Source organism: Indicator indicator, chromosome 19, assembly GCF_027791375.1.
Source record: "Indicator indicator isolate 239-I01 chromosome 19, UM_Iind_1.1, whole genome shotgun sequence".
Lineage (NCBI taxonomy): Eukaryota > Metazoa > Chordata > Aves > Piciformes > Indicatoridae > Indicator > Indicator indicator.
In genome coordinates this window covers 14,645,174-14,673,172 of record NC_072028.1, presented here as the reverse complement: position 1 = coordinate 14,673,172, position 27,999 = coordinate 14,645,174, and the positions used below count along the sequence as shown (strand labels likewise).

The following is a 27,999-nucleotide window of genomic DNA, read 5'->3' as shown; positions in this document are numbered from 1 at the left end:
AGTTAACTCATGGATGTGTACAGGAAAGATATTCCTCTTTTTTGCCTTAATTTGCTGTCATGAAATACATATAACTGGTCTGGGAAGCTACAGTACAGGATATACATATTGTTGTCAGGAGCAAGCATCAGATTGGTTTATGCAATCTCTCAAATTAGGACTGTTGTGGTTATTCCATACAGGAAAATTTTGCTTCATTAAATAAGGTTGAAGAGAGGAGTTTTAATTAATGGTAAAGACAATGCCATCTTGATTTTTGTTGTTCAAATCTCCCATTTCTTATTGGTGTGATAAGGTGTCAGTACATACAGTGTTAATGCATACTTTTATATTGCCATTAATATAATCATAATTAGGAATGCAGCTGATACAGTGCATGGGTTTCATACAGCATTATTAATTATACTGCATCCTCACCAGGAGGCTGCTGGTGTTGGTTCTTTTAGAGGCTTAGAGACTCATTCTAATATGTATTAAATGCACATGCTGCAGCAGAAATAGCTTTATGGGGAAGCATATTCCACTCTAAAATAGGCAGAATGACTGTAAGTGCTACTAAGTATCGTATCAACAAATTTAAAACTATCCTACAAATGCATCTGAACTTGGGAACAATGAACAATGTGCTTTGTCACCCCAGTTCAGCTGGGTCTGCACAACCTGGTAATCCTCACTAAGAGGCAGTAAATTATGTACCTCCAAATTTATACAAATGCCTGCCTTTGACATCAGTGGGTACCACCCAGGTTTCACCTTCAGGATTCAGATAATCAGCTCTCATTCCTATCAGCTTCCCTCAAGACCAGTATGGAAATAAGTATGTGTCTGCCAGGGATCAAATGCTTTTGGAGACAAAAGTAGGTACTGAAAACATTACAGGATACTATCATCTCCCCATGATACTTTTACACAAAGCGCTCTGTTCCTCTTTTGGCCTGACATAGTTTCAGCCTGACAGAATCCAGCAGGCCTGCTTGTTTTAAACAAGAGCGCATCCTTTTTTTTTTTTTTTAGAAATTATGTGCAAAATTAATGCTTATTATTTTGAGCTCAGGAAAAAAAAAAGGCAAGAAAGTCAAGATTATTATTTGCTGTGCATTGCTTATTTGGTCCTGTAATCAACTGATCCCTGCACAAATACACTTATGGAGAAATGGAAGATCTAGCACAGCAAGCTGCAAAAATCTGCATTTTATTTTACAAATGAGAGGGGCTGCATAATTCGCTTGAGTTACATAGGACTCTCATAGATGCTTGTCATGTTTTAAGACAAAAAAAAAAAAAAAAGAGGGAGGGATGGGGGAATAAAAATGAGGGAAATGATTATGTGTTTTCTGTTGTTAATGTCCAGCACCACATGCTGACTGGAGCACTGGCTGTCACATTGCATTGTCAGAAAGCCGCCTTGCCTGTGCATATATGATCTTATATAATTCAAGGAAGTTATTCTCCAAAGGTGACTGAGTATCCCTATACATGTGCTGTGTCTCTGTGTAAAATAATATGCTGTAAAATGCCATAGAGGAGAGAGTGATTATAGCAGCAATTCTACCTATATCTTTGGGCATTTTCATATTTTGAATACACATGCATGAAAAGAGAAACGTTTGTCATGCTAACCATGGTACTTTTTCCCCCCTTTTTTCTTCCTGGATGGTTTTATAGACACAAGAAATACATAATGGACTCCTATGGGAGTGGAATAAAAACCCCCATCGGTGAGGAGAAGGCCTTATAATTCAGAAGTGGATTTGCAAATCAAAAGGTCTTGCCTCGAGTGGGATAAATTTCCAGATCTGCAGGAACCCATTATGTTTTATTATTTTTCATTCGAGTTTTAGTTTGTTTGTTATGGGTTTAACTATTTGAAATACTGCAGGGATCAGCCAAGAAAATACACAATCTCTGTTACCTAATTAAACATACCAAGCTTGTAAGAATATACTTCAATTTAAATGCTCAACATTGTTATTTTTTTAATTTTACTGAAATTATAGGTATTTAGGCTGCAAAAGGAGCAGTCATCTAATCAGCAGTATGTGTCTGTCTGTATTTATGAACACACATGCTCACACAGGACCATAGACTGTACATGAATCACTGTTTTCCAAATACCCAGTATGTGGAGGGTAGAAAATTAATGTCAAACATGATTTCTCTGATTTACTCATAGAAGGAATTTGTTCCATTTCCCCCAGTACTGGCTTTGTCCTCTCCAGGTTTATTGCACCATTTGGCTGCTCTACACAGCTGTGTGGCTGGGCATGCTCAGGATGCTCAGCAAAAGAAATGCATCTCTTTCCCATCTTTCCTCCCCTTCGGATCAGATTGCAAAGATCAGACAAAGCCAAAACTTTTCAGGCAAGGGTCTGGTGGGAGAAGCCAACCTTATGCTACATCAAGGGTAAAGGGTCAGGTTTTGAAACCCATCCATCAGAAAGGGTTATTGCACCCATCTGTGGTGCCTGCCCAAAGAGAGAACTGCAATCCTTGTTGCATCCTAGAAATATCTCAGTCCCCGGTTATGGCTGCCTAGGGAATTCTTGCAACTGCTGCCATGGAGCCCACCAGCCATTTCATCTTTCTATTCCTGCCTCTTTCCTCCTGTTTCTTTTCTCTTTACCTCCTTCCCAACCAGCCTGTTTACTTCCCATTCTACCTCCCCATTCCTCACTGCAGCTCTGGTGCCAGTGTTCAGCATCAGTGCCCTGCTCTTCTGTGTGCCACTGCTGCTGCACAGGGCACAGCACCCATTGCCTCATGGGTTTCTGGAGCCCACCTGGCCTCGAGGTGGCACAGGCAGCTCACTGCTAGTGTGGGCTGCTGCACAAGGCACTGCATGGAGATTTTTTTTTTAATTAATTGTTGTTTTTCACACTTCATGGAGGGCCCTTCAAGGCTTGCATGCTCTGGGAGATGCCTCTAGCTGCAAATGTGCTAAGGCACAAATGTTCAAGAGCTGCCTTATGGCTGAGTGCAGGCTGTGCCCAGCATCCTGCATGCAGAGTCCTTCAATTTGCCTGCCCTGGCACCTAACTCCCCACCTTATAAAAAGGCTTTGGGACCCAGAGAGTACCAAAAGCCTTATAGAAAACAATAATTTGCCTCTCTTTAGCCCTTCTAAAGATATAAAAAGCTAATCTAAAGCAATTGTAAATAAAGAACATGCTTCAGAAGGCTTGCATTTTTCACAAGATCCAAATGCTTTTGGTAAGAGATTAGTTCATGGTATAATGCAATCACTTCCTAGCTATCTTGGAACTAAAAATTGTAATCAATGATATTTGAAGATAGAAAAATAAAGCTGAGTATTCATAAAAAAACAGGATTTCTTTAGATTTTAAAATATATTTTCATGAGAAGTTTATGCACTGCCGCAGTGAAGGAAAGGCTTTTTCAGAAAGTATTTACAGAAGGTATCCACAATTTTTTAAAATCTCTATACTGTACATTATATTGTCTAAATTTCTATAACTGCCTCCCTCCCTTCAAGAAAACCAAAGGATTGTTTCGCTTTGTGTGAAAATTGCTTTAATATGATTTCATTACCTGAAAAAAGGCTCAGCTGCACCCAGAACCACAAACTTGAGTAAACAGAGAAACAGATCATCTTACAAAAGTGGTAGGCTTGAAACAACAGTCACAATTATTGTTATTTCTCTATGAGTTCATCTAGAATGAAGCTGTGTATTCAGTGCTGAAGATCTATGACAGGGAGATTATACTTTCAGTGATGCTTAAATACTTTTAATGATCTTGCTTCGCCTTGGAAAAAGGCAAGAGACATAAAAAAGAGGCCCAGAGCTCTGGGTTGCTGCTGTTCTCCAATAGTTTCTTCCTTTCCTATATGTTTGTAGCGAGGTCTGAGGTGAGGACGGCATTTCAGCCGTCATTCAGTGTTGGTGGTTGAATTCACACTGTTAAATTAATTTTAAATGCTGTTTGATTGTTTGTTAACCTACAGCCAGAGCAGGAGTGCTCTCCTGTTGTGGTAGGATGCGAAGTGGAGCAGCACAGGGCTGTTCTGAGCCTGAGAGCAGGTGTGTAGGGTGCTGGTGGCAGCTCAGAAGGAAGGCCCTGGGTATGAGGGGGGCTGTACAACTGCACTTTGCTGCTGGGGCCAGAGCCACATGGCATCTGTGGGACCTTGAAGCTGTGTGTGCTGGCACAGGCGTTTCTCGCCCACTGCTGCTGCATCCCCAACACTAATCTGCTGTGTCACTAACAAGTTGTATCATTTGAACCTTGCAGAGGAAGGCATCAATCATGAGTGCAAGCTGTGTAACCAGATGTTTGACTCTCCGGCAAAGCTCCTGTGTCATCTGATCGAGCACAGCTTTGAGGGGATGGGAGGCACATTCAAATGCCCTGTTTGTTTCACAGGTAAGACAGGGAGGCCAAGACAAGCCTCAGTGTGCGTGGCTTCATCCAGAAATGGCACTCTGGGGATTTGTGAAATACTGCATTCTTTTCCTTGGTAAAAAGAAATACTGTGCTTGGAAATGTTCAAACTACTCTGTGTCTGAAACTGGGGCTCGCTCCAAAGAGCAGCACTGTAGTGTTTGATACCAAACAGCACTGCTGCGTGCTGCAGGATCTGCATCCATCCTCGCAGTTCGAAGTCTTATAATTATACCTTGTGGCGCAAAGCTGTGATATGTTTCCAAGTGCAGGACTTTCAGAGTATGGACCTGCTTTTGCCAGCCCTTATTCACCTGAGCAAGGACCCGTTAAGGGCTAGGTTTGATAAGACCAAATTGTACAACTGTGTAATTTTCCCAGTTGCTCTCTCAAAGCAGCTGGCTAGTTTTCTTGTGGTGGCCCATTTAGAACTCCTGTCTGAGGACCTGCTAGGTATTCATTCCCAGCTTTTAAGCTGTCTCATCGGTGCAGATGATCTGGGGTGATCTTGCTTTTAAAGGATCTGCAGGATGCATGTTAAAGGCTGTGTTTTATAGTCTTCAAAACAGCAGTTAACATCTGCATTTCTAAACTGGTAGAGAGATGAGGATCACATAGTTGTGACCGTGGACCTGTTGTCAGTAGAGGGGCATGGCAGCACCTGCAATTCCTTTAACTTTGGTGGGAGTAAGGCAAGCTCAGCTCCATAGGGTTTGGCCCACAACTCAAGAGCCTGCTTTGTGTGAACTTGGAGTTAGTTTATTCATGCCCGAAACATGCTGTAAAATTACTTGAGTGCATGTGTTTAATTCCACTAAAGAAGCTATTTTTACATACTGATGGTCATTCATATAAAATGAGATTAAAATTAAATGAGATATATTTTTAAACAGATAAAGTGTGGTATGTTTCACTTCCAAATTCCATTTGATAAAGTCAGAATAATTGTTGATTCAAAATCATAATGTAGACGCTGTTATACTTCTTGATGATAAATCTTAATCTGTTGTTTTTGTACTGAATGGACAGCCTATTTAAATGGCCTAAAAATTGCGACAAGCCTGCCCTTTCAGATTCACATGTCTGCCAGAAATGCTGTTCTAGACCACGTGTCTTCCAGACCAGCCATCAAGGCTTCTCCTGGCCCAGTTGTCCTGCATTAAAAATGCATCTAATGCACCTGCCGTGGGCTCAGGGCTCCCCACAGGAGCAGTGATGTCCTCTCTGTTCTAATGATTGAGTTCTTCCAGTTACCCGTGGACAGTGTTAGCTTTATGTGAAATATCAAAAATCCATACTGGATTTAGAGTCTGTTAGAAGTAAGCTGACTGTCAGCCTGCAGACACTAAATTGACTACTTGTAAGGAAATTCTGCTGAACCAAGTGTTGGCAGTTCTCTGGCAGATATCCTTGGACTTTCCAGAGTCTTTACAACCATAAAAGTGCAGTTCAAGATGAGATGCCTTATGCGAGGCATCTTAACTAATCGTGCTATGTTGTTTCAGTTTTTGTACAGGCAAACAAACTGCAGCAGCACATCTTTGCAGTCCATGGGCAGGAAGATAAAATTTATGACTGTTCCCAGTGCCCACAGAAGTTCTTCTTTCAAACAGAGCTTCAGGTATGTTTACAACAGGAGTAAAAGCAAAGCTAAAGCTGTTGATTTCTCTGTGCAACTGTCACCTTTGAGCAGCTTTTAGAAAAGGTGCACACCCTTGGTGTTGTCTCTTCTGCCCTTAAACAGTTACTCAGTATCCTTCTGCCTCCCTGGGTGCTATCATGAGAAAGGGGTCTCTGAGCATTCCTGGAATAAATAAATAAGACAAGACAGAACTCATGATTGTTTATGAGTATTTCTCTTGACAGTAGTGTTGCTACATGTCTACGTCAAATACCTTGTAAATAATTTCTTTTTCTTTATTAATAATGTAAGAACTGATTAACATACAAAGACTAAGCAAATGGTAGCTGTCCCCTCCCCTTCCTCACTGTTAAGTCAAAAGTAAAGGAATTTTCCCTACTGAGGTATGAGAGCAAAGCGTGCCTGCAGCTCAACATGGTGCTTAATTAGAAGCTTCAACAAGGCACTAGCACATTAATAAGCTACAGCTTCTGCAAACCAGGTATTACATACCAGTTTTCCTGGCAGCACTGGAGGCCACAGCAGTTTTAGCCCCCACAAAACAAGCGCTTGGCTTGTGCCCATTCCTGGGTGTAGGACCTCTTTCAGAGGGACTGGATCCTGACTTCATCATGCTGCTGCAGCTGCGCTCAGGGCGCTGACCCCAGGGGCCACCTTGGAGCGATACTCATGAGGCTGGGGTTTAAATCTGATACTTTTGGTGCTAAATCACTGTAGATGTTGAAACCTCCATGGCATCTGTGCCTGATACCCCACAGGAAATGGATCACTGCAGCTTGCCCTTCCGAAGACCTCACAGGGAGGTGCTTTCCCTGGCTGTCCACCTCAGGCATAATTTACCTGTTTAGCATTGCCACCAAAATACTCCTGCTGTCCCCTGGAAAATGTGGGGGATTTTATAGAATGGTACCATATGCCTCATTTAAATCTATTAGCTTTATAAAACATGATTTACTTAAACTTTGGAGGGTTTTTATTTATTTTACTGAATTCCCAAGCTGCTGCCTCTTGTGTCGTGCTGTCATACTGTGGAAGGATGGTTGATCTTTTCACTTTGTTGATTTTATTTTTTTTTCTCCCAGGGGAATCTCTTCTTTCTCTTGTTCTAGCAACCTGATTTGCATAAGTGTACAAAAGTTTTAACTATACCTTGTTAATATTTTAATAAAGTCAGCAGATTTTTGGTTTGTATGTGCTCACTGTGAGCATTTTATGAAGGCAACAGTGGCTTGCAAAGTCGGCTCTGATTGTTCCCCCCATTTTTCCTTTAAAGTGGTGTTTGGTCAAAATGCCAGAACAATTAAAATGGCCACACTGGCTTCCTAGGTCACTACATTAACCTTTAAAATCAGATGGTAAAATAAAGAGAACCTTGATAAATTATAGCCTTAACAGAGGCCTTTCTCTTTTTTTTTTTTTTCTTTTTGCAACTAACAGTTTTAATTACATAGTTTTTCAATTCTGAAGTGTTATGCATTGCAAAATTGCTGCAAATAGCAGCTTTAATCAGATAAATTATGATTGTAATTTTCTAGTTTTTATGCAGGATTTGTGTGCATTTGAAATTTCTCTGCTCATAATAATTACACGAGTAGTTTTGAATAGAGTTGGCTGAATGAAAATTCACCACTTAGCTGCACAGTTTTAGTCTTTATTTCAGCAGTGACTCAGAACTGTGTGTTTACTTGATGCCAGGGATTGTACTAGTCCAAATACCTCACTCAAGGAAGACACAAAATAGGTGTAAAAATCAGTTAGAAATGCTCACGACTTTTGAACCAGTCTGCCCTGGCACAATTAATTTCATCAGTTTCTGATCCGTAAGCTGCCTGCTCTGAATTTCTCAACTCTTAGTTATATTTTTGTTGAGTAACGAATATTTAGTGTTAGTTTAGTTAGGATTAAATCTGCACAAGCCTTTCAGTCTCTTAATTGTACAATTGTTTTTGTGTGGGTAAATGACTGCTTGATGAATTTGACTTTTCAGCTCTGATCTTGCTTTCCCACTGGCGTAAAATAACTAGTGTCAAAATCTGAACCTACGCTTTGTTTTACTTCTTTGTATTTTTAAGTGAAACCACTGAAAATACTTTTAAAAAATTGTACATTCAAGTATTTCAAGAGGAAATTCAGAGTGAAGGGCTTACAGAAAAGCAAGAAAAAGAAGGAGAGTGGGGAAAATGCCAGGCAGCACAAGGAAAAGGTAATTTATAGAGATGTCATGGAGCATCATGAATTAGCCCTGCTGATTTGTGAGCATTTCTTTAAACAGGGTAAACACCAAGTAAGCCCAGAAGGGCACGAGTATGCCATGTGATGAGAAATGTTGCCACTGCAAATGCACTTTTAGTGCTTGGTGCAAATACTGCTTTAGCAGCATAAAGCTCTGGAAGCAATCAGACCCTCTTTGTTGTTTCTGAACTAGTAATTCGTTGTAGTAGAGGTTTATGCTTTGAAGTTTACGCCATCTGATGGAGCCATAAACCAAGGCTTAAGAAAGCTCTGAGGAACTGAGCTCATTTTATAAAAGGTGGAAATTCTGGTTTGAATCTGTAGCAATGAGTCAGTGAGGTTACCTGGATGATACTGCCAGAAGAAATGTTATTTAGCTGCTTACATTATCTCATTGGAAATAAAGAATGAAAACGAGGTAAGGTTGAGTATGAAACTCTAAGGAAACAGTATGTGTGATAACCTCACGTACCCTTAGGGCAGAAAAGGAAAGGCTGGCAGTTCTATGTTTCTCACATCCTCAGTTTGTAAAACTTACAGCTATGAATATGATGAAAATCTCCTGGAAAAAAGTAAAATTATAGATAGTACAGAGCATCAAAGCTATGGAATTTCATTCCCCCTGCTGAAACATACTTACTGAAAGAAGTGTAGAGTTGGAGGTTTTGGGGGCTTCTTCACAACTACGGCAGAAAGAGCCCTTTCAAACAGAGCCCCATCTCTAGGAACCATGTCAGGAGCTGCTGGCCACCACCAGCACACCTGCTTCTCACAAGCCACTGGAGCCACAGTGGCACATGGGGCATTCAGATGTGGGAGATGAGCTAGCTCTTTGACAACTGTAATTTTGGTCTTTACTATTTAAAATGTAGCAAGGAGCCCTGCCGACACTGGAGATGTGTGAGAAATTATGACACACAATGGGTTCTGGTAGTTACATTTGTGGTGTGAGTCACAGCAGAGAAAGAGACTTCCTCAGATGCTTGCATTAAGAATTACATTACGCAAATTTTGACTGAATAGTGATTTTTCAGAGTAAACTTAAAGAGGATTTTCATATGCACTCTTGCCGCACTGCTTTTTCTAAGGAGCCATTGCATAACTGATGAAGTATTTGTATTTAAAGGATTAATTCCTGCTGTTTGCTTATGTACTGTTAAGCATATTGTTTCCTCCTAAATGATTACAATTGATGAAAACTAAGTCAAGGGATATAATAAACAATGCAAAAGCAATCCAGGTACCAAGGGAGCGGGGTACCTGCCAGGTCTTTCCTAGCACAGGTGTTCAGGTGTTTTATTGCCTCCTATGAATAAAGGGCTTTCTTTTCTGTTCAGACTTGGAGACATGTCAAACCACTAAATTAATGAAGCTTCACTGGGGGAATTTGCTCTCATTTTAAGTGCACAGTTTCTTTAAATATACACATACTGAAAGGAACTACTATGGCTCATTGGCTAACAATGTAGTCTGTCTCCCTCCTCATTTTATTTTCTGTGAAAAGCTGGCAGTTTTCATATACCCATAAGCAGGCATGAGCTGCTGCACAGAAATTGTACTCATTATATTAATAATGATTTACCATGAATGTCCTCCAGGGGCTTGATTTGGTCCACATCAAAGTCCTTGGGATTCTTTCTGCTGATTACAGCAGAATAAGCCCTAAGCAGGTTTTCTTTTTTTAAGTCTTCTTTTAATGTCAGCTTGATGTTAGACGTGTCTCATATAGAGGTCTGCATCCTGCCCAGGTGAAGGGAGCACCACAGCAAGCCACCATGTAGGCCTGATAGTGGACATCAAGATGCTGATCTGTATTCGCAGTGGCTTCCTTGACAGTGGAGCAGTGAGGAGCAACATCTCCAACTGCTCATGCCAGGGGTCCTTGCAGCCATCTGGGTACAACAGTGTCCCGTGAAGCATGTTGGGAGAATGAGAGCCTCTTGGGCTTGTACATGACCCACCTGCACCCAGGCAAATCTACAAGGGCTACACGTAAGAGCTTGGTTTAGTGCTAATGGTCAGAGCACTAAATAAATACTTAAGCAATTTCAGGTCTGTACCCAATTATGCAAAATCTTTTAGTGGTTAATGTCTCCAGCTCCTACTTGAAAAACAGGCTTTAGCTACTTTATATGAGTACAAGAAAGCTTACTTGCATAGGAGTAAAATGCTGCTTCAAAATAGCCCTATGTGTTTGCCACACTGAAATATCTGTGCTTCCAGGCTCCAATATCCATACAGTCAGTGAGAGAAAGCAATTCTGTGGTATTTCAGTGAACTTGCAGAAAATACTTTTTTTTTCCCCAGAAAGTGTGTGGATGGCAGGACAAATGGGACCTGCAGTATGGCAGTACCTCCATTTTATGTAGCTTTTGCTGTACTTCAGAATTTAAGTGTGGCTTCAATGTTAACCACCAGAAGCTTATTGCTGGAAACAAACCACAAGGTCTTTTTAAGCTTTGTATGAAGTACTCACAAAATCATGTGTAGAATTAATTTTCTGCAAGTAAAATCCATGGGTTTTCTTTTAAACAGAATTTATATCTTTGCATTTAAGTTGAATTTTTGATATACTCTTAAAATCTGTAACTGGTCTTTAAAAAAAAAAAAAAAATTAAAAAATTGTTAGTCCTTTAAAATCCTGACAATGACCTAGGCAGTTATCCTACCAGATCTGGCTAGTGTTTCTCAAAAAATGTTGCTATGGTGCTTGGAGTATTGTTAAATTTTAATTATTAGTAGTTGCAAAGCTAATAAATTACTAGAATACCAGCCATATTGCTGGGTTTCATTCAGACGCAGTCAGATAATTATAACTAACAATAATTAAAAATTAAAAGTGCTGTAGGCACATACCTGTCATGTTGAGTCTGTCTGCCTGAATGTTCTTTATGGACTGCATAACCGTAGGTTTTATCTCTGATCTGTTGTCACAGTAGGGAAGAGTATTACCTGTTAGGTCTCAGGTTTTCAATACATGTGTTTAAATTCAGGGGAGGAGGAATATATGGCTGTTTAAAAATCTGGGGTTAGTAGCAGGGTCTCATAAAGACCAAAGCTAAGAAATACCATCACAGACTATGTGAGGCTGTTACAGGGCACTGCAGTAGCTTCAGCTGAGGTTCTCTGGACTCAACATCCATACAATGTGAACAAGGGCTGTTCACATTCATGCACCTCTCGGTGATTTGTCAGCACCTTCTTCCCTAAAACAAAATGAGGTGGTGTTTCCTGTGTCTGGGGCCTGCAGATGCATTGGCAACAGCCGTGCAATCCAGACCACATAGCCTGTTTGTTTGGCCACTTCTGTTGAAACAGGATGGTGCAGAAATATTGAATTGCCCTCCTTCTGAAGTAGTGACAAGGTGTAGCATTTTTTTCATTTGGAAAGATTATGATTGATATATTGCTACGTCTGTCCACATCTTGCTGAAGAAACCTCAGGGATGATAAAGTCTGCAAAAACTTACCCAAGATGAAGCTTGAAAATATCTGGCACTGGAGTAGCGTGCCCCACAACAAAAACCTGCCTTCATTTCTTACACCATTAATGCCATTCTGTGGCTGGTGCTGGCTAACAAAGTGTGTACAACTTATCATTACCATGTGCAGAAAGCCCAGCAGCGATGCAGAGTTGGGGGCGGGGGGGGGGGGGGGGGGGAAGAAGGGACCCCGGTGAAAGACATCATTTCAGTCATTAATGCACTTAAGTGCACCCAAGTGTCAACATGTGTGATCAAGTGTAAGGAGGCATGTCGTTCCAATGTGGCAGCACTGGCACACAGAAGGGGCTTCCTACAGCAGAGATGGCACTTGGATCTGGTGCACAGGCTGCCCAGCTACACCCGTCGTTGCCTGTCATCTATGCCCTAGGGCTAGGGTCCAACCAACTTTTGCATAGGCACTATGCCATCCCAACAGATGGGCAGGAGTGTAAGCTGCCAAGAGACAATGTATATGCATCAATTGTGTTTATTGAAAGCACAATTTCTGGCTGCAAATGTACAAAAGTCTGTTTAGGCAATGCCTATAGTTAATGGACGTGGAAGCCTAGCTTTGAACTATTTACTTTATATACATCACAAAACATAATGCAGACATGCAAATGTAAGATGTGCTGGTTAGGGGGAGCTTAGCTGAAGGTCTGTCATGAGAGAGTCCCTCCTCAAATTGACTGGAAGTGCAAGTGTACTACATGTCTCAAAGCACTGGATACCAGGTTTTGTAGGAGCTGCACGTAACTATACAAATCTTTGTCACAAATCTTTATCACAATCTGTAATGATATGCAGGGACCCAGCTTTTTATATTTGCAGGTTTTCCTTTGCATGCAGATGTCTATGCTCACCTCTTTTCTTAGGGGCAGAAACCATTTTCACTTGTGCAGGTCGATTAGGGTGATACATTAATCCAAACGAAAGCTAGGTCAGTTTGAACATCTCACTGAAGAGGTTTGTTTTCCATGTGACAGAGAGAAAAATCATATAATATGCTTTTACATTTGAGAACATTATTGCCCACCAAGAGAGCATCCAGAGGGGAATCTCTACACACAGATTAAAGGGTGTTTCCTTCCCCTAGCTTTATTCAGTTAAGACTTGTTAGTGTTATTGAAAGATGTGCTTTGAAGACTCTCCCAAATACATAAGTCGGTATCTATAAAGATCCAGGCGTGCTATATGTGGAAAAAATAAAGCAGGAATATTTTACTTCCAGATACATTAATGCATTCCCGTTTTCTCAGAAGCAGAGCACATGAGTTGCATTAAGCATCCATCCTTGACTGAAAGAAGGAAGTACAGGAGAAGAAATGAGAAATGGATTTTCTTTTGGAAGGACCAGATTGTACTCTCTGGTCTGGCAATAACAATTACTAATGACATTTAGAGAGAAATTAAGGATGAGAAATGCAAGTTGGCATTTCAGCAGTGCCAGTCAGTAACATTGCATCAGAACTCACAGGAGAGTAGAGAAAAAGTTTAGAGATGGAAAATTAATTTTGTTATGTCAACAATTAACAAACACTTTTCTGCATTTTTTACCACAGTGTCACAAATTACTGTTGTGATGGCATTTAGCAGCTCTTCAGGTGAATGAAAAAGCACTTTGAAATCCCTTTTTGGAGTCAGATGCAGAATTTGTGTTTTGCTTTGCTTTTTGAAACAATAAATGATGGAAAGGGATTCAAGCTGACCAGGGAGAGAGAAAATGAGCTCTTGAATATGTGGTAGGAAGAATATTCTGTGTGGCTTCTCTGTGCAGATCTCTGTGAGATTTATAACCTAGAATGAATCAAGCTTACTGAGCTTACTAAGCACTTTTTCTGAGTGTTTTGGTTTTTAGCCTGTTTTACAAATGTAGAAAGGCAGAGAAACACCCAGATCAATGCAGGAAAATTTTGGAGAGTCAGATGTAAAGCCCTGGAACTCTCAGAACTTTTATTCAGAAGCCCTACATATGTTCAGAAGGGGTTATTTGCATCCCCCTAAGAAGGTAGTAAGAAGCCCTGCTTTCTGCTGCTCTGTGTAGAACCAGGCTGTGTGGACATGATGTCCTCAGGGACAGCAGACCTGGGTACCACTGCTGGCCCTAGAGGGCTTGGTAGCGCATATATTTCAAAGCAGGACGTAGTCCTAAATATAGAAACAGAACACTTGTGTAACACACAGGCAAATAATCGTTTTGTTTTGTTCTGTTCTCTTTCCAAAAAGTCTTGTCACAATTTTTCTTTGCTGGTGTGAAGAGATGTCTAATAACCCCCCTTTGATTTTCTTCTGCTGTAGTAACTGCTGTGGAATGTGGTTTGGGGTCTGAACGCAGACTAGCTCTGTTTCCTCCTCTAAGTGTCGCTAGCATCCAAAGGAACTGACTTCATTTTTCAAAGGAAGAGGGATGCTGCACTGGAAAGGGCACAGCATAAGCATTGTTTGAGGAAAACAGCAAAGCTCGATCAGCCTCAGCAGATGTGGAGTACAGCATCCTTTTTAAAGTCCAGCTTCTTCATTTACTTGCTGCTAGAGCAAAACGGGGATGCTTGTCCAGATATAACAGTATATGCCTGAGTGTTTTCACAAGAAATGTCTAGATCATTAAACATAATAGGTCTCAGCTGCAGTTTTGATCACTGAAGCATGCACACAATTCATCACAGCAAATTAAGTACTTCTTTGTAACTTATCTTTCTGCAATTTGCTGGCACTTTTAGAGAGCTGAAACTTACATTGTATGTGCTGCAAAAGCCATTTCAGGTAAAATATTCTGTATTTGTTGGAGAACAAGGATTCACTAATAACAAAAACATGGAGCAGTGTATGTTTCTGCTCCTGCATCTTGCAGAACCAGCAGTAGTACCAGCAGAGATCCCCAGCCACATTCATTATTTATATATTTTGGTGAATTTCTTGTCTGCAGTAAAAGAGATATAAGCTTAAATATCAGACTGTGCCAAATTCTATCCTACAGCCCGTTCAGGAAACCTGAGGCAGCCGTGGTTCTCAATCATTACACAGCCCATTTATCTGATTGGAGTTTTGTCCTCTCTGCCTTGCTGAAATGTTGCCTGTTCTTTAAAAGCATAGTTTGACCTTTGGAAAGAAAAGGCACTTGCTATTTTTTTTTTTCCTGTTTTTTTTTTTTTTCTTTTTTTTTTCTTTTTAGAGAGAACCTGAACCTACTTAAATGGAAATTGGCATTCAAAGGCAGTACAGTGACTGAAAAGCATTTACTTTATTACCAGAAGAGAACAGACGCTAGTGGGCTTGAAAATTACATTTTGGTGGATTCATCAGTTTCAGTCACTAGTCAGTCTGTGAACAGATGGATATATTTGTAACAGTTAACACAAATTTATACCCTGGATTTTTACATGTGCCTTACGAGAACTACTATCCTTGCTGTTGTCTAGAAGGGTTTGGAGATGCATTTTATTTGTTTTATTTTTCTGAAAGATAATATGGTTGTTTCTAAGCAGAAATTTCTTATATCATAGAAAGTGCCTCAGTTTTTCAACATTTAAGGAAAATGTTGTAAAAGAATCCCCTCATACAGCTGCTGCAGAAAAAACAGACATCTCAGCCTAAACCTAGATAAACCCCAATGGACTGAGATAATTATTTTCAATAACCAGATATTTTTAACTCTGTGTATGAAGGTAGTAATCACAGTTGTCTGTGTTTGTATCTAAGATCTACCACAGTCTAATTGCTTGTCTCTTTCCCCACCTCAAAATTTAAGGCCACTGGTTAGCAGAGCAAGGCATTAAGCACTCCATCTCCCAAACAGAAAGAAATACTGCCCTAGCCTCTACCATGTGGCATCTTTAGGTTTTGGGGATTTCGTTTAAATCTGAAATTTATGTCCAGGAGAAATAAATTATTAGATTGTAAAAGCAGCTGGGGAGGGAGTAAATATAGTCTCTTTTGTCCTCTATATCATTTCCCTAGGAAGATAATAAATGTGTGGCAAGCGTCTTGTGTTTCCTCAGTCATACAAATGTTGTGTGTGTGTGTGTGTTGCATTTCAGATGGAAAGCCTAAATTCCAGGCAGGAAATCTTGGAGTGATACTGTACTTCTGTGGCCTACTGCTGTAGTGCTGGCAGAGGCTTCATCACTTCTACCACTGGAAGAAATTTAAAAAATAGTTTTGTGAAGAAATTTAGAAGGCCTTAGGTGTACCTCTGATTTGCTAAGTAAGGGATTTAGGATGAAATCCTAGGGCTTATTCCCTCATCCAGGGAAAGGCAGTTCCAGCCCTGGCTGCTGGAGTGAGGACAGGAGTTTTGTGCCCTGTGGCTGCCTGCCCAGGGCCAGTCTTCCCAGAGTGATTTCAAACAGCACAAGACCTTACCTGTTCTTATTGCTCTGTGAGGTCAGATACACGGAGCACTTGTGATGAGTAGTCAGGAAAAAATAGAGTCTGGTAGGAACAAAAGAAGATGGAATAGTTAAGAAATCAGTTGGCAATTTGCCTTTCTGCACTTAGGCTTGTGTATAGGGCTGTCATTGTCTGCACCTCTGTGCTACCTGGGAAGGTTGTCAGTATTACCAACCCAGCCTAATTTCAGGGACCTGAAAACAGCCCTGTAACAGCCTTGCTTGCTTGCTTGCTCCTTCTGAAGCTGCTTTCAGAGAAGTATATTCAGTCATATACTAATGTTCTGTTAATTAATGCTGTGCCTTACCATCATATTTTGAGGTTTTAGTTTTATATCTCCCTTTGTCCAGTGGAGAGAAGAAAAGTAAAATAATGTCGAATACAGCTTGTTTCCAGGTTGTGGCTGTTCTGCAGTTTCTGCTTATGTTAAACAAAAATGAGACACGAAGGCTTGATGCACAGGCTGGGTATGCACATGCAGTGACCTGAGTTGTGCACTAACTGCTGATGGATGGATTGCTAATGATTTTTCTGACTTCATGTTTTACATTAATAGAATAACTTACAAGATACTGAACTGTGTATCCTTAGTGAGATGATGGGACTTCATTGAAAAAAATCTAGATGATAGAGATAAGACCATATGTACTGATGGGATCAGTGTAGAGACTGCTGATGGCTTTGTGTAAGATCAGCTTGAGTTGAAAGAGGTTCTGTCACCCCAACATCGTGTGAAACATTCCAGATTTGGCAGAAACAGCCCTGAGCATATCAACTCAGCCCTGCTTCAGTTGTTTCACTGCAGAGCATGTTGTGTATGTTCTATGCCATGTCCTAGACAGGCAGTACTGACCAGTAGCACCTAGGAAGGTCACTTCTATGCAGAGCACGTCCGTGGGACCAAATTGCCTCAACTTTTCACCATGTAGAAACAGAAAAAAACACTGCCTGTGCTGCTCCAGCCCTGGGGTAGAGCTCCTGCCTGACCACCAAGCCTCCTGCTTTTGTTTCTTTTGCTCAGTAAAGTCTGAATAAATGCCATGGACATTGAGGTTTGACTGTATATAGCACATTTGTCATTGGTGTGTGACATTATTATGTCTCCAAAAGGAGCAGAGAGGAGGTTTAGAATGTAGAAATGTGACCAGCAGGTTGAGGAAGGTGGTTCTCCCCCCTCTACTCTGTTCTCATAAGACCCTTCTGGAGTGCTCTGTTGAGCTCTGTGTCCCCTAGCGTAAAGAAGTTGTGGACCTGCTCAAGCAAATCCAGAGGAGGCCTGTGAAAATAATCAGGAGGCAGGAGCACCTCTCCTATGGAGACAGGCTTACAGAGTTGGGCTTGGTCAGGCTGGAGGGTAGAAGTCTCCAGGGATGCCTTATAGCAGCTTTCCAGTACTTGGAGGAGGATCTACAAGAAATCTGGAGAGGAACGATTCATAGGAGCATGTACTGGTAGGACAAGGGGTAATGGCTTTAAAAGAGTTTAGATTTAGATATTAGGAAGATCTTCACTGTGTGGGTGTGAGGCACTGCAACCAGTTGCCTAGAGAAGCTGCTGATGTCCACTGCTTGGAAGTGTTCGAGTCCAGGTTGGATGGGGCTTTGAGCAGCCTGGTTTAGTGGAAGGTATCCCTGTGGTATTTAAAAATTTGTCCTCTTTTTGGGCCCACACATGCTCTTAATCTTCCCATGAAATCACAGTGGTTTAAAATGTGGCGTCTTGCCGTTTAGAAGGCAGATTTTCCTGAGACCAGTGACTGTTGTAATGGAGTAGCATTGGCTGGAAAATCCCAATTTTTAACATTCACAAATGTATCACAGTGGTGTTGCCTCAAAATTTGTCTTGTGATGGCTTGGAGGAGGCAGCTCATGTTGGTGATATTTCAGCCCCTCTTTTACTTATGGGAACAAATCCTGCTTGGCTTTTTCATACTGCTGGCTCCCCTGGCCTAAATTCCTCAACATAGTGGACAGTAGGTTGAACACAATCCCGTGTGCAGACTTCTGCTCTGATGGTGGCACATACACTAATGCAGCAGCATGTAAAATACTTCTATAAACTATGGCCATGTTATTTTATAGCAGAGAGACTTGCACTGGAGGGCTTTTATGCCCATTTTGAAATTAGAAACTAGCAGTAACACCCATTACATCTAAGGCAACAGGTCAGTGACTAGCCATTTTGTCAGCCCAAGCAGCGTGTGGGTGCCACACAGCAGGAATATTTACCTGCCTCTAAGGTAGGTCATACAATCTGCCAGATCATTAGAGGGAATTTTACTTTGGTTGCTGCATTTTGAAAGAATTACAGGTAGGAGGACGATGATGTGCTGCAAGGAGGCCTAGCTTACATGGAGTCCGGCTGTCCATGCTTGTTTATTTGGGCCAAGGAACTTGGTTCAGCTGCAACTCCCATCATTCAATGGAGGATGTTGCCTAAGTGTAAAGTGCAAGATGTGCCCCTCTTAATTTTTGCATTAAAATTCACAGTTAAGGTTGAAACTGCTTTATATGTCATCTAAGGATTAGCCTACCTAACTGGTCCCAAGAAAAAAAAAGTTACCAAAAAATCCTATGATTTTCAATGACCTTTGCCCTAGCAAGAACAGCAGAGCAAGTTAAGGAGCCCATTTTAGGTTCAACTTTTTTTATATTCCCTTGGAAATGGTCATTCAATGAAGCTTTTGTCGATGCATTTTGACTAGTGGTTGCTATACTATGTAAAGCATTTCCCTTTTACTTAAAGTGTTTTTTGAGAATTAGAGGGTGAGAGGATGCCATCCCATCAGGAAATCATTTAGTGTTTATAGAAGAGTCACAGAGGGTCCCATAATGATGATACTAACCCTCAAAGAAATGGACAATTAACTGGCTTCTGCAATTTGATTTACCTTGGATCAAGGAGAAATTAATGAGGTACGTTTCAGATATGCTTCAAACAAATCAACAAATCATGTTTTTGAGAGGAATACTTAAGAAGCTTGATTCCTGAGAAAAGGTTTTCCTCTTGCAAATATTTCAAAACATCATTGCTTCCCCAAGCAGAACCCATAAGTAGCAAAGAACAGGTCAGTGCTGGGTTGTGCATTGAAGCTTTTGGTGTGGCACAGGCAAAGGAGGGTACCTATGGGCAGCAGAGGCTTTCTCCAATTCTCTGATCCAGGGAGAAATGGTGGGACTGAGGGAGGAGTGGAGAAATTCTGAAAATGTTCTGGTTTTATGCACTTCTGGCAACAGTAATTAAATTTGTCCCTCTCCCTTTACATGTAGGAAGTGTAAGGTTCTTCCTCTCAGCCCTGTTTTGATCTTGTAGTGCAATTCATAAGAATGCTGATACATTTGCATTTCTGAGTGAAATTCTCAGGAGTGTGCAGTCCCTCAGGACAGGTATTATTAGCTCCCTGGTTTCATTGGGTGCCTCAGTGAATCATGGTGTGTTTACGGCTAGCTTCTCTAACAGAAGACTCCAGTTATCTCTCAATAATGTATTCTCCTGTAGGTTTTATTTCCAAAGGGCAGTGGTAAGGAAATTTTCCTAAAGGCTTCAGTTTGCTTTTGTGCTTCAGCATTTTACCCAGTGTTTTTGAAAGACATGTACTGACTTTTTGGTGAGGTATTTAATCAAATATGAGAGGCTGTGGAGGTTTAGGCTCACACTTGGACTTCACTTGTAATAGGTTCATCTTGATTTCTTCTGAGTTTGGAGAGAATAAAAAGGGATGGCAGGTCTAGAAGACTGATGATACAGAATTATTAGTCTCAAGTGGAAAGGGGAAAGGATGTTAGGTGAGTTGTCAAAGTCTGATTAGGATTAAACAACCCGAATTAGAAGAGGAATTAAATTCACAAATCATCTAAAAGAATCCTTAGCTGGTGTGAGAAAAGAATGGTGCTGGGTGACATAACTCTAAGAAAGGTATTTGTGTAAAAGGTATTTGTGTAAAATGGTAATTTTTTTCAAGCCCAGAATAACACAGAAATATCTATCAAAATTCAAGAACACATTAAAATTAACAGAAGCAGTGTAACTGCAGAGATAAAACTGAGCAAGCACATTGTTGGGATGATGCAGGATGGTAGCAGAGCGCACAAGCCCCTGGGGTGTGGAGCAAAGGCAGGCAGCAGTCTGAGGGTGCTTCTGAGTCTGCCTGGATTTTACAGACCAATGCCTGGGCAGTTGCATTTCAGTATAGAAACATGCCAGCCACAGAAAGAAGGGTTGTGTAGAAAAAAGCACGCAACGTTTAGTTGGTCACATCTGGAGGGGTTTTTTTCCCCTATAAATATTCTGCGAGTTCTGAATTTTCCCATTGACTCCAGACAGTGCCAGGAGCTGGACAGGCTTCTGGGGGTGCTTCAGGCTGTCTCCCAGATAAGCTGGGCTCCAAGAGTGCTGCTCAGCCTCCTCAGTGGGTACAGAAACTGCAGGGCTGCCAGGGACCTGCTTTGTCCTGGCACTAATGAAGATTGTTCTGTCCCAATACTAGTGAAAGGTGTATTTGACCTCAGACTAATCATATATGTACAAGCATCAGATAAGTCAGATGCAGATATTTTCACTGGAAACAGGCAACTTTGCTCCTCAGCTGACAGCAAACCTCCAGGCGTATTTCCTCAGACACTAGAAGTGTTGTTTTGTTTTGTTTTGTTTTGTTTCTTGGTTCAATAACTTGTAAAGGACAGCTTCCTAACTGCATTTGTTGAAGTGCCATCTCAAAGTGTGCTGACACGGGGACTAACTGACGCGTGGCAAGTTATCAGATGCTTGGAGATGAAGGAGGCAGTAACACAGGCAGCCGTTTCCTTTCGTTTGCCTCTACCTCCATTTCAGGGGATTCTTCAACTAATGAAGAGACATTTGAAGTTTTGCTGGACAATTTTTTTATTTTGTTGAGTACCATGATAACTTGGAGTTCACTTGTTACAAGCATTTTATGTAGCGGTGAAATGCCAGGGAAAGGAAAAAAGTAATACTGTATTTCCTGAAAAAATATGATCTAAGCATATCAAGATCACTGGGTAAGGGTTACCTGAAACAACTGGAAGGGTAATTAACACCTGGTTTTATGGGAAACATTGGTTACCACTATCAGTTTTAATGAAGTGTATTAACTAAATTGTGTTCTGAGTATTCATTCAGCCCTGTTTATGGCACACTCTTGAGTACATTTACTGTTTGTCAGAAGTGCAAACTAGTGAACATATGAGGCTTTAAGACAGGCCATCTGTTAGTCTTAGACCCTTGGATAATTGTCAAACAGTTCTAAAAATAAGCACATAGAAACTGCAAGAGGGTGCAGAGGTGATTTTTCTTTAGAGTCTGATGGCAAAGGGAAAGTAGTAACCAGAAATGAAAACTAAAAATAAGTAGGTTTATTCTGTAAAGCAAGCTTGCCCTCCTTTTCTCCCTCTTCCTTTCCCTTTCCCCCCACTCCCCTTCAGTGCTTTTTTTCTAAAAAATTCTGTTTTTCCTCTTGCTCTTCAGGGTCGTGGCATCCCCTGAATGCCTCTCCAGTTTAGGATTACAGCAGCACCAATTTAAGGCTCACAGCTTTCTGCAGAGAGCATAATCTCTGATGGTGAAAACAAGGGTCATCCTGTGTCCTCTGCCTAAAGTAATCCCTTTAAAAAGTCAAGGCATAAAGATTTTCATCTTTATGGATTGGCATTAGAGGGAAATAGTACCTGGCATGTATGTGTGTGTGCTCATGGATCTGTAATGGGGAGTAATGGCTGAGAGATTTTTGGACCTGTTTGAATTAAAAAAGATGCAAAACATTGTTTGAAGAAAGAATGCTGCAGATGGTATTTTGTAAATATTTAGACAGTGTAATTTCTGTTTGTAGCAACTTGGAAATTTTGTTTTGTCTTTTTTTTTATAGATATGTTCAAATGTAAGGCTTGAACCTTTGCTTCAAGTCAATGCCTGAATCTAAAGTTTAGGTTTTGTCTGGCAAGTTGTGTGTTTTGACAGTCAGTGGAGGGATTGCCTCTCTTGTTCCCCCCAGCCCTACCGTGTAAGGGCAAAGGAGAGAGAATGGCAAGGAGAGGGCACAGTGCCTGGCTAAGACTGTGATCCTTGGGCTTGGAGCTGGATGGTGCCTGAGGGGTGGCAGAAACCTGGACAGGGAGGTGGGGAGAGGCAGGGAGAGAAACCACGTGGCTACTTGCCTGGATCTGGAGGACCCCCTGCATGTTGGGAAAAACATAGGGATTAGTAGGAATTATTTTCCATGTCACAAGATCAGGCAGCCACGTTCATGTATTATCTTGGGATTTGTGTTTCCAGTCTCGGGTAGGTGCTTTCAGTCCAGGTGGTTTTGCAGTGCCACAGCAATCCCAGTGTCCCCAGGCACCAAGGCATGGGCTGGGCAACTGGCTCTGGAGAATCAATGTGCAGGCAGCAACTACTGTGTCCTTCCTCTCCCAAGCACCCGGTGTGCTCATCCACAAAGGTCACCCAATGGCTAAATGTGTTTCATATCAGCTGTTTGTGTCAGGAATCTATTACCTCCATAATTCCTACTGAAATGATTTAGGGAATGCTTTCTGCTCATTTTAATAGGATTTGGAAGTGGACAAGAGAGGCTTTACAGCCTTTCATCAGAGTCCCAATCTCTATGTAACTGCAGAAGGCTTATGAATTTCACTTGAAGGTGGTGGGCATCGCCAGCCTTGTTATGCCACTTCTTAAACTCTGTACATATGGTCTTTTAGGTGTGTATGCTCACACCCATAGACAGCACGCTTCTGAACGGCTGGTGCAAAATATCTAAATACAGAACAGATGCACAATGGCACTATAGACTGGATGGATTATGGCCTCAAACCATTATCACGCCCCTCGCAGTTGCATTTTATTTTTTTCACCTGCTCCTGTGTAGTACACCTGTGACTTGTTGGCAGTGAATGTCAATGCAGTGTGGGAGACTCCCAGCTTGACTGCCAGGCTTGGAGCTTTGCTCCATCATGTGCTGCTTTTTTGTGTGTGTTTTTCCCTCGATCTTTATATAGCTTGTGAAAGTTCTTTGAACTGCTGTAAGTGATCATCTTTCAAGCCTGATGCTGTACTTCTTGACACAGTGCTCTGAAAATGGAGATTGTCATGCCAGTGTTTTCATAATAATACGTGTAGAAAAGCAAAGAAATATTCATTGTAGGTGTCCTGTGCAAATGGCTTGATCTGCATCCAGAGGACAGGCAGGGGGTGTCCCCAGGGAAGATCTGGAGAGCAATCAGAATCTATGCAGACAATAATCAACCAGTCTTTGAAATCTTTTTATTTCCTTGCAAACCTCATCACCCAGTTTCTTGGTCACAGACACTTCTACAAATGGTTCATATGGGGATTGTGCAGCTAGTAGATAATTCCACTGCTAGAGCCCTGAGGCTCAGAGTAGTTGCATTTTTCCCACTGACGTAGCTAACAAAATTGTTATCCATTTTGCCTGATTATTAAGAAAAGAAGGAATTTTTCAACCTCATCCTATAAATAAGCTGTGACTTACTTGATCTTGACAGGTGACTTACTGCTGCTGTAGAGTTTTCCAGCTGCAATGTCTCAGATTGATGTATTCAGTGAGGTATCAGCTGTGAGCCATGCATAAACCAGGGGGCCTAACAGGATGTGTGAAGAACCATTTTTACTGTTCAGCTTCCAAATTATGTCTTGCCTTCTGCCAGTCCCCACATGCATGTATGTATGGATGGCCTTGTGAGCAGGTGGACATGTGTGTTTCCCTTTGGAACTCAGCATTAAGATTTTTTAAAATGTTTTATTTTTTAAAAAAATATGCATTCTAGAGTTGAAAAATCATGCCTCAACTGTCTCCTGCCAGCCCACCTGCCTGCTGAAATGGTGGGTGAAGTTCTCTTAGGTGACTTGTGGAGAAGCATTTCTATAGTATCATACTTCCTTCTGGGCTTTTTGGTTTCATTCTGCTGCCTGGAACAGCCCAACATATCATCACAGTATAAGCTGCTTCTGCTCAGGCAGGGCATTCTCAGCACCAGCACTTACTTTTTTTGTCAATTGCTCTTGAAAGTCTGGTTAGGCAGGGGAATTTTCTTTGTGGGCACAGAGAGATGCCTAATAAAGCTTTCTGATAAAGTGTGGGTCAACTATGCAAAACACACATGTGAGAGAAGAGACATAAGCAGTGAGCATCTCAGATGCTTTCTGACATCTGCAAAGCACAATTCCAACAAACTGCACATACACGGGGCAGAGGGAGTAGAAGCAAGAAGATAAGACATGACAGTTGCTAGTAATAGGAGACAGGTTGCCAGACTGTTTTTGGAAAGCATGTCTGTGTGGTCTGAAATACATTTTAATAGGTGAGAAAGCTGTACTGGTTGCAGAGGATATGGATAGGTTTTCATGGATCTTCTGAATACACACCAGAAACCTGGTGGTCTGGTGTTCACCAGCACTTGGGTACACAGGCCTTGTGCATTTATGTGCATGGCTTGTGCAGGACCTGTTCTCTGAAAATCAGGAAGAGGATTTGGTGCACACCAGCTCCCGTGTCCATAGACATTACAGGTTATATTTGAGAGGTTATCTGTAAACTGTGACTTTGTTTATTCACTCTTTGGTCTGGGAACTAGTCAGCATATCAACTGCAGTAATGCATGCAAAGGGAGTATATGGTATCTTACCAAGATAATAAGACTAAACCAAGATTTGCATATGAAAGATTTTGTGGGTTTTGTTTGGTTTAGGTTGGGGCTTTTTTGTTTGGTTGGTTTGGTTTTTTGGTTTTGTTTTTGGTTTTTTTTTTGGGGGGGGGGGGGATATTTTGTTTTGGTTTGGATTTTTTGTTTGTTTTAACTGATAGTCCCTATGACTAGCTTCTCAGCTCCTACCTGACCCAGTGGCTGCAGGGTTTGAGTATAATCTGTTTGTTTCTTTGTGCAAATTCTGCTCGCAAACTTGCTATGTTCATTATATCAGGACTGTTCAGAACATATTATTAACCTGTGTTTGAGGAGGGAGGACTCACAATGAAAGCTTCATTATCAGATTTAGAGCCACATACCATTCCTTTATTGACCTGCCTGGTGTAATCAATGCAGGAGCCACACAAGTTTGAAATCATGTTCTCTGACTGTAGACCATGTGTCATGCATCTAGTGCTGATTGTGCATTATCTTTTAAATAATACTGCCTAAATAAGTATGGATTTGTCTACCACGAACAGCCCTTCTTCCCATTTGAAGATGGTAAACCTCCTGCTTTTTAAATTGATATTCAAGATGACCTAAAAATAGAACTGTAATGAAGTGTGTAAGAAACAGCCATTGTTAAAATGCTGAGGAGTGTGTCTGAGCACGGAGTGGCTTGTGTGTTCTTCCATGTTTTCGTGCTTTCCCAGTTAGGTTTGGTGGACAAACTTCTTGTCCTGCTGCCATTGTGTTTGTAGAGCTCCATCCATCCTCTTTCATAAAGTCATGACTTGGCTTGAGAATAACATCTGGCACTGCAGAGGCTATCCCTTCTTACGGCTAAGAAAATTTCCATTTGTAGCAAAATAAAAAGCCCTTGGATTTAATGTTTGGTGATGTTAAATTGCCTACAAGCAAAGTAGTTTCAACTGTCAGTTCCCCTGTCATTATTTGAGTATTGTGCTTTATTCCCTGATAAGCTTTCCAGGTCTTTGCACAGTACTTGTGGTTTTTGATTCTGAACTACTTAGCATCACAAACTGGGTGTGCTCAGAGGGATGGTGTTATGCTAACCAAGGTACAGTTACTTTGCGATTACACCAGTTGATTTTATTTAGTTTCACAAGGGCTCCTTTTGTGTGTGTGTGGCAGCTGTGATGCCTCTGCCTTCTGGCACGTTCAAGCCTGACCGTTACAGTGCAGTTTATTGATGTTCGCCTGCCACGGTATCACAGAACTTTTGCCACGATTTAGGAACTCAGCAACACTTCTGACACCTGGTGGTCACTTTTTGGGAGTGCACGGTCCAGAAATTCTCCAGTCTGCAAATGGGGTCACTGCTGCCTGGCCTCGTGCATCGTGGGGCTGCCCATAGCTCTTTCCATAGACCATTCCATCAGGGAGATGTCATCTCTGGATAAAGTGGAGGATTGCTCTTTCTCCTAGTCAAGATGTAACTGCGGATAGCGTAGCAGGACCAGATGATGTATGAAAAGTTAAAAAAATCTTTGTTTTAAGACTTCATCATTGTAAATAAATAATTTGATTCAAAATTAATTTCTTGTTTAAAAACTTATTGTTCAAGCTGGCAAACTTGCCCAGCTCTCCTGTTAGGCAGATGGAGACTAGTAAAATCACCCGTGCAAAGGAATTTTGGGGATGCTGGGAACCGAGCTCAAGAAAATGTCACCAGGCAGCGCCTCCCTGGTTGCTCAAACAGTTGTATAATCATCCAAATAAAGCTGAGCTTATACGCAGGACTGGCATTTCAGTCAACACACAAAACATAGGTGAGTTGGTGTTGCTCTAAAAATACTCCTCCAAGGTTGACTTCATGATTCATTGGCTTCTGCACAAAATGGCAGGACAGGTCAGCATCCTCTGCCATGAGATACTGTAATGACACGTGGCTGTTACAATGTCCCCAAAAGGAATAAAGGGAATAAAAAGGACTCTAAAATGCGGAAAGAAACATGTAGAGCAAAGTCTATTCTTTAAAGAGATGTAACTTCTAGGTTTCATGTCCAGCCTTTTTTTTTTTTTTTCCTGTTGGGTGTATTGCCCTGGTGCCTGAACTGGCAGTTCAGCTGTTATTGCTGAAGTATTTCTTGGATAGGGAAGTGTGTGTCACAATCTGGTGTCTCTTGTTGCCAGTACTCACACCCGGTACTAGTGAGAATAAAAGAGTAAAATATGGCAAGGTTTCCCCTTGTGATTCAGGTTTTGTTGTGGGGTTTTTTTAATTATTAAGTTAAGGGAATCTCTAAAGACCTATGAAGTGTTACTGCTTTCTTTGTATGTATTGAAATTAAAAAAAAAAAATCATGGCTGTACTTGGCTTGTAGCATTTTTTTTCTAGGTTCATGCCAGCATTAACAGATCTGTCAGAACAAAGCAAATGTGTCATATTGGCAGCTGTTACTTATGAGTACTTTTTCTTTGTTGCATTTTGTTTTGTAATAATTGAGAAGCTTTTATGTCGAGCTCTGCATAAATGGTACTGAGTGGGAGGGTATGGGCATGCTTTCTATTATTCTGCCCCTCATGCATGTCTCCTTTTTTCGTCTTTCCAGAACCACACATTGAGCCAGCACGCACAGTGAGCCACTGGCACTACAGGACACCTCTCTGCAGAAGACTTGACGGTGGCACAGTGGGGAGGACCATTTGAACATTACATCCAATCAAAGTGTCATTTGCAACCCAGATGTAAAACTCTAATGATTTGGCCATGAGGCGCTGCTATTATAAGCAGCTGGAAATGAATATTAATGGAAGAGATTAAAAGTATTCCATGCTCAGTATTTTTTATTGTCCTGCTTCAGCTAGTGTACTTTAGAGCTTCTGCTTCTGACTGAATTTATAGTGTTAGATAAATCTGCTTTGATGCTGTTGCCCTTTGTTGCTTCTTGTATTATATTGATAGTTAAGGATTAGGTGTGATTTTTTAATTTTTTTGTTAACTGCTTTTTAATTGCAATTTTAGGTAACCGTGCATTGTGACGTGATTGCTTGGCTATTGTCTGAATATTTCTTTTTAATTTTTTAATTAAAGACTAATGCTTTGATTGGATTTGCCAGTTCACCGGACAGTGATTAAAACTATGTAATGAATATAATCGGTTTCAGTGCAACTGGATGGTCTGCTTTATAAATGTGACTTAATCTGATTGCAATAACTAGT

General features: G+C 41.1%; 1 protein-coding gene across 1 annotated transcript in view; it reads left to right on the top strand.

Annotated features, from left to right (window-relative positions):
- The window catches only part of ZNF423 (zinc finger protein 423), a 161,309-nt gene extending 133,891 nt beyond the window's left edge, over window positions 1-27,418 (top strand). Inside the window, exons 5-7 of the mRNA XM_054389523.1 lie at window positions 4,252-4,383; window positions 5,907-6,022; window positions 27,389-27,418. Of these exons, the coding sequence (XP_054245498.1) occupies window positions 4,252-4,383; window positions 5,907-6,022; window positions 27,389-27,418 (278 nt within the window). The remainder of the gene's footprint in view (window positions 1-4,251; window positions 4,384-5,906; window positions 6,023-27,388) is intronic.
- Window positions 27,419-27,999: the final 581 nt, after the last annotated feature.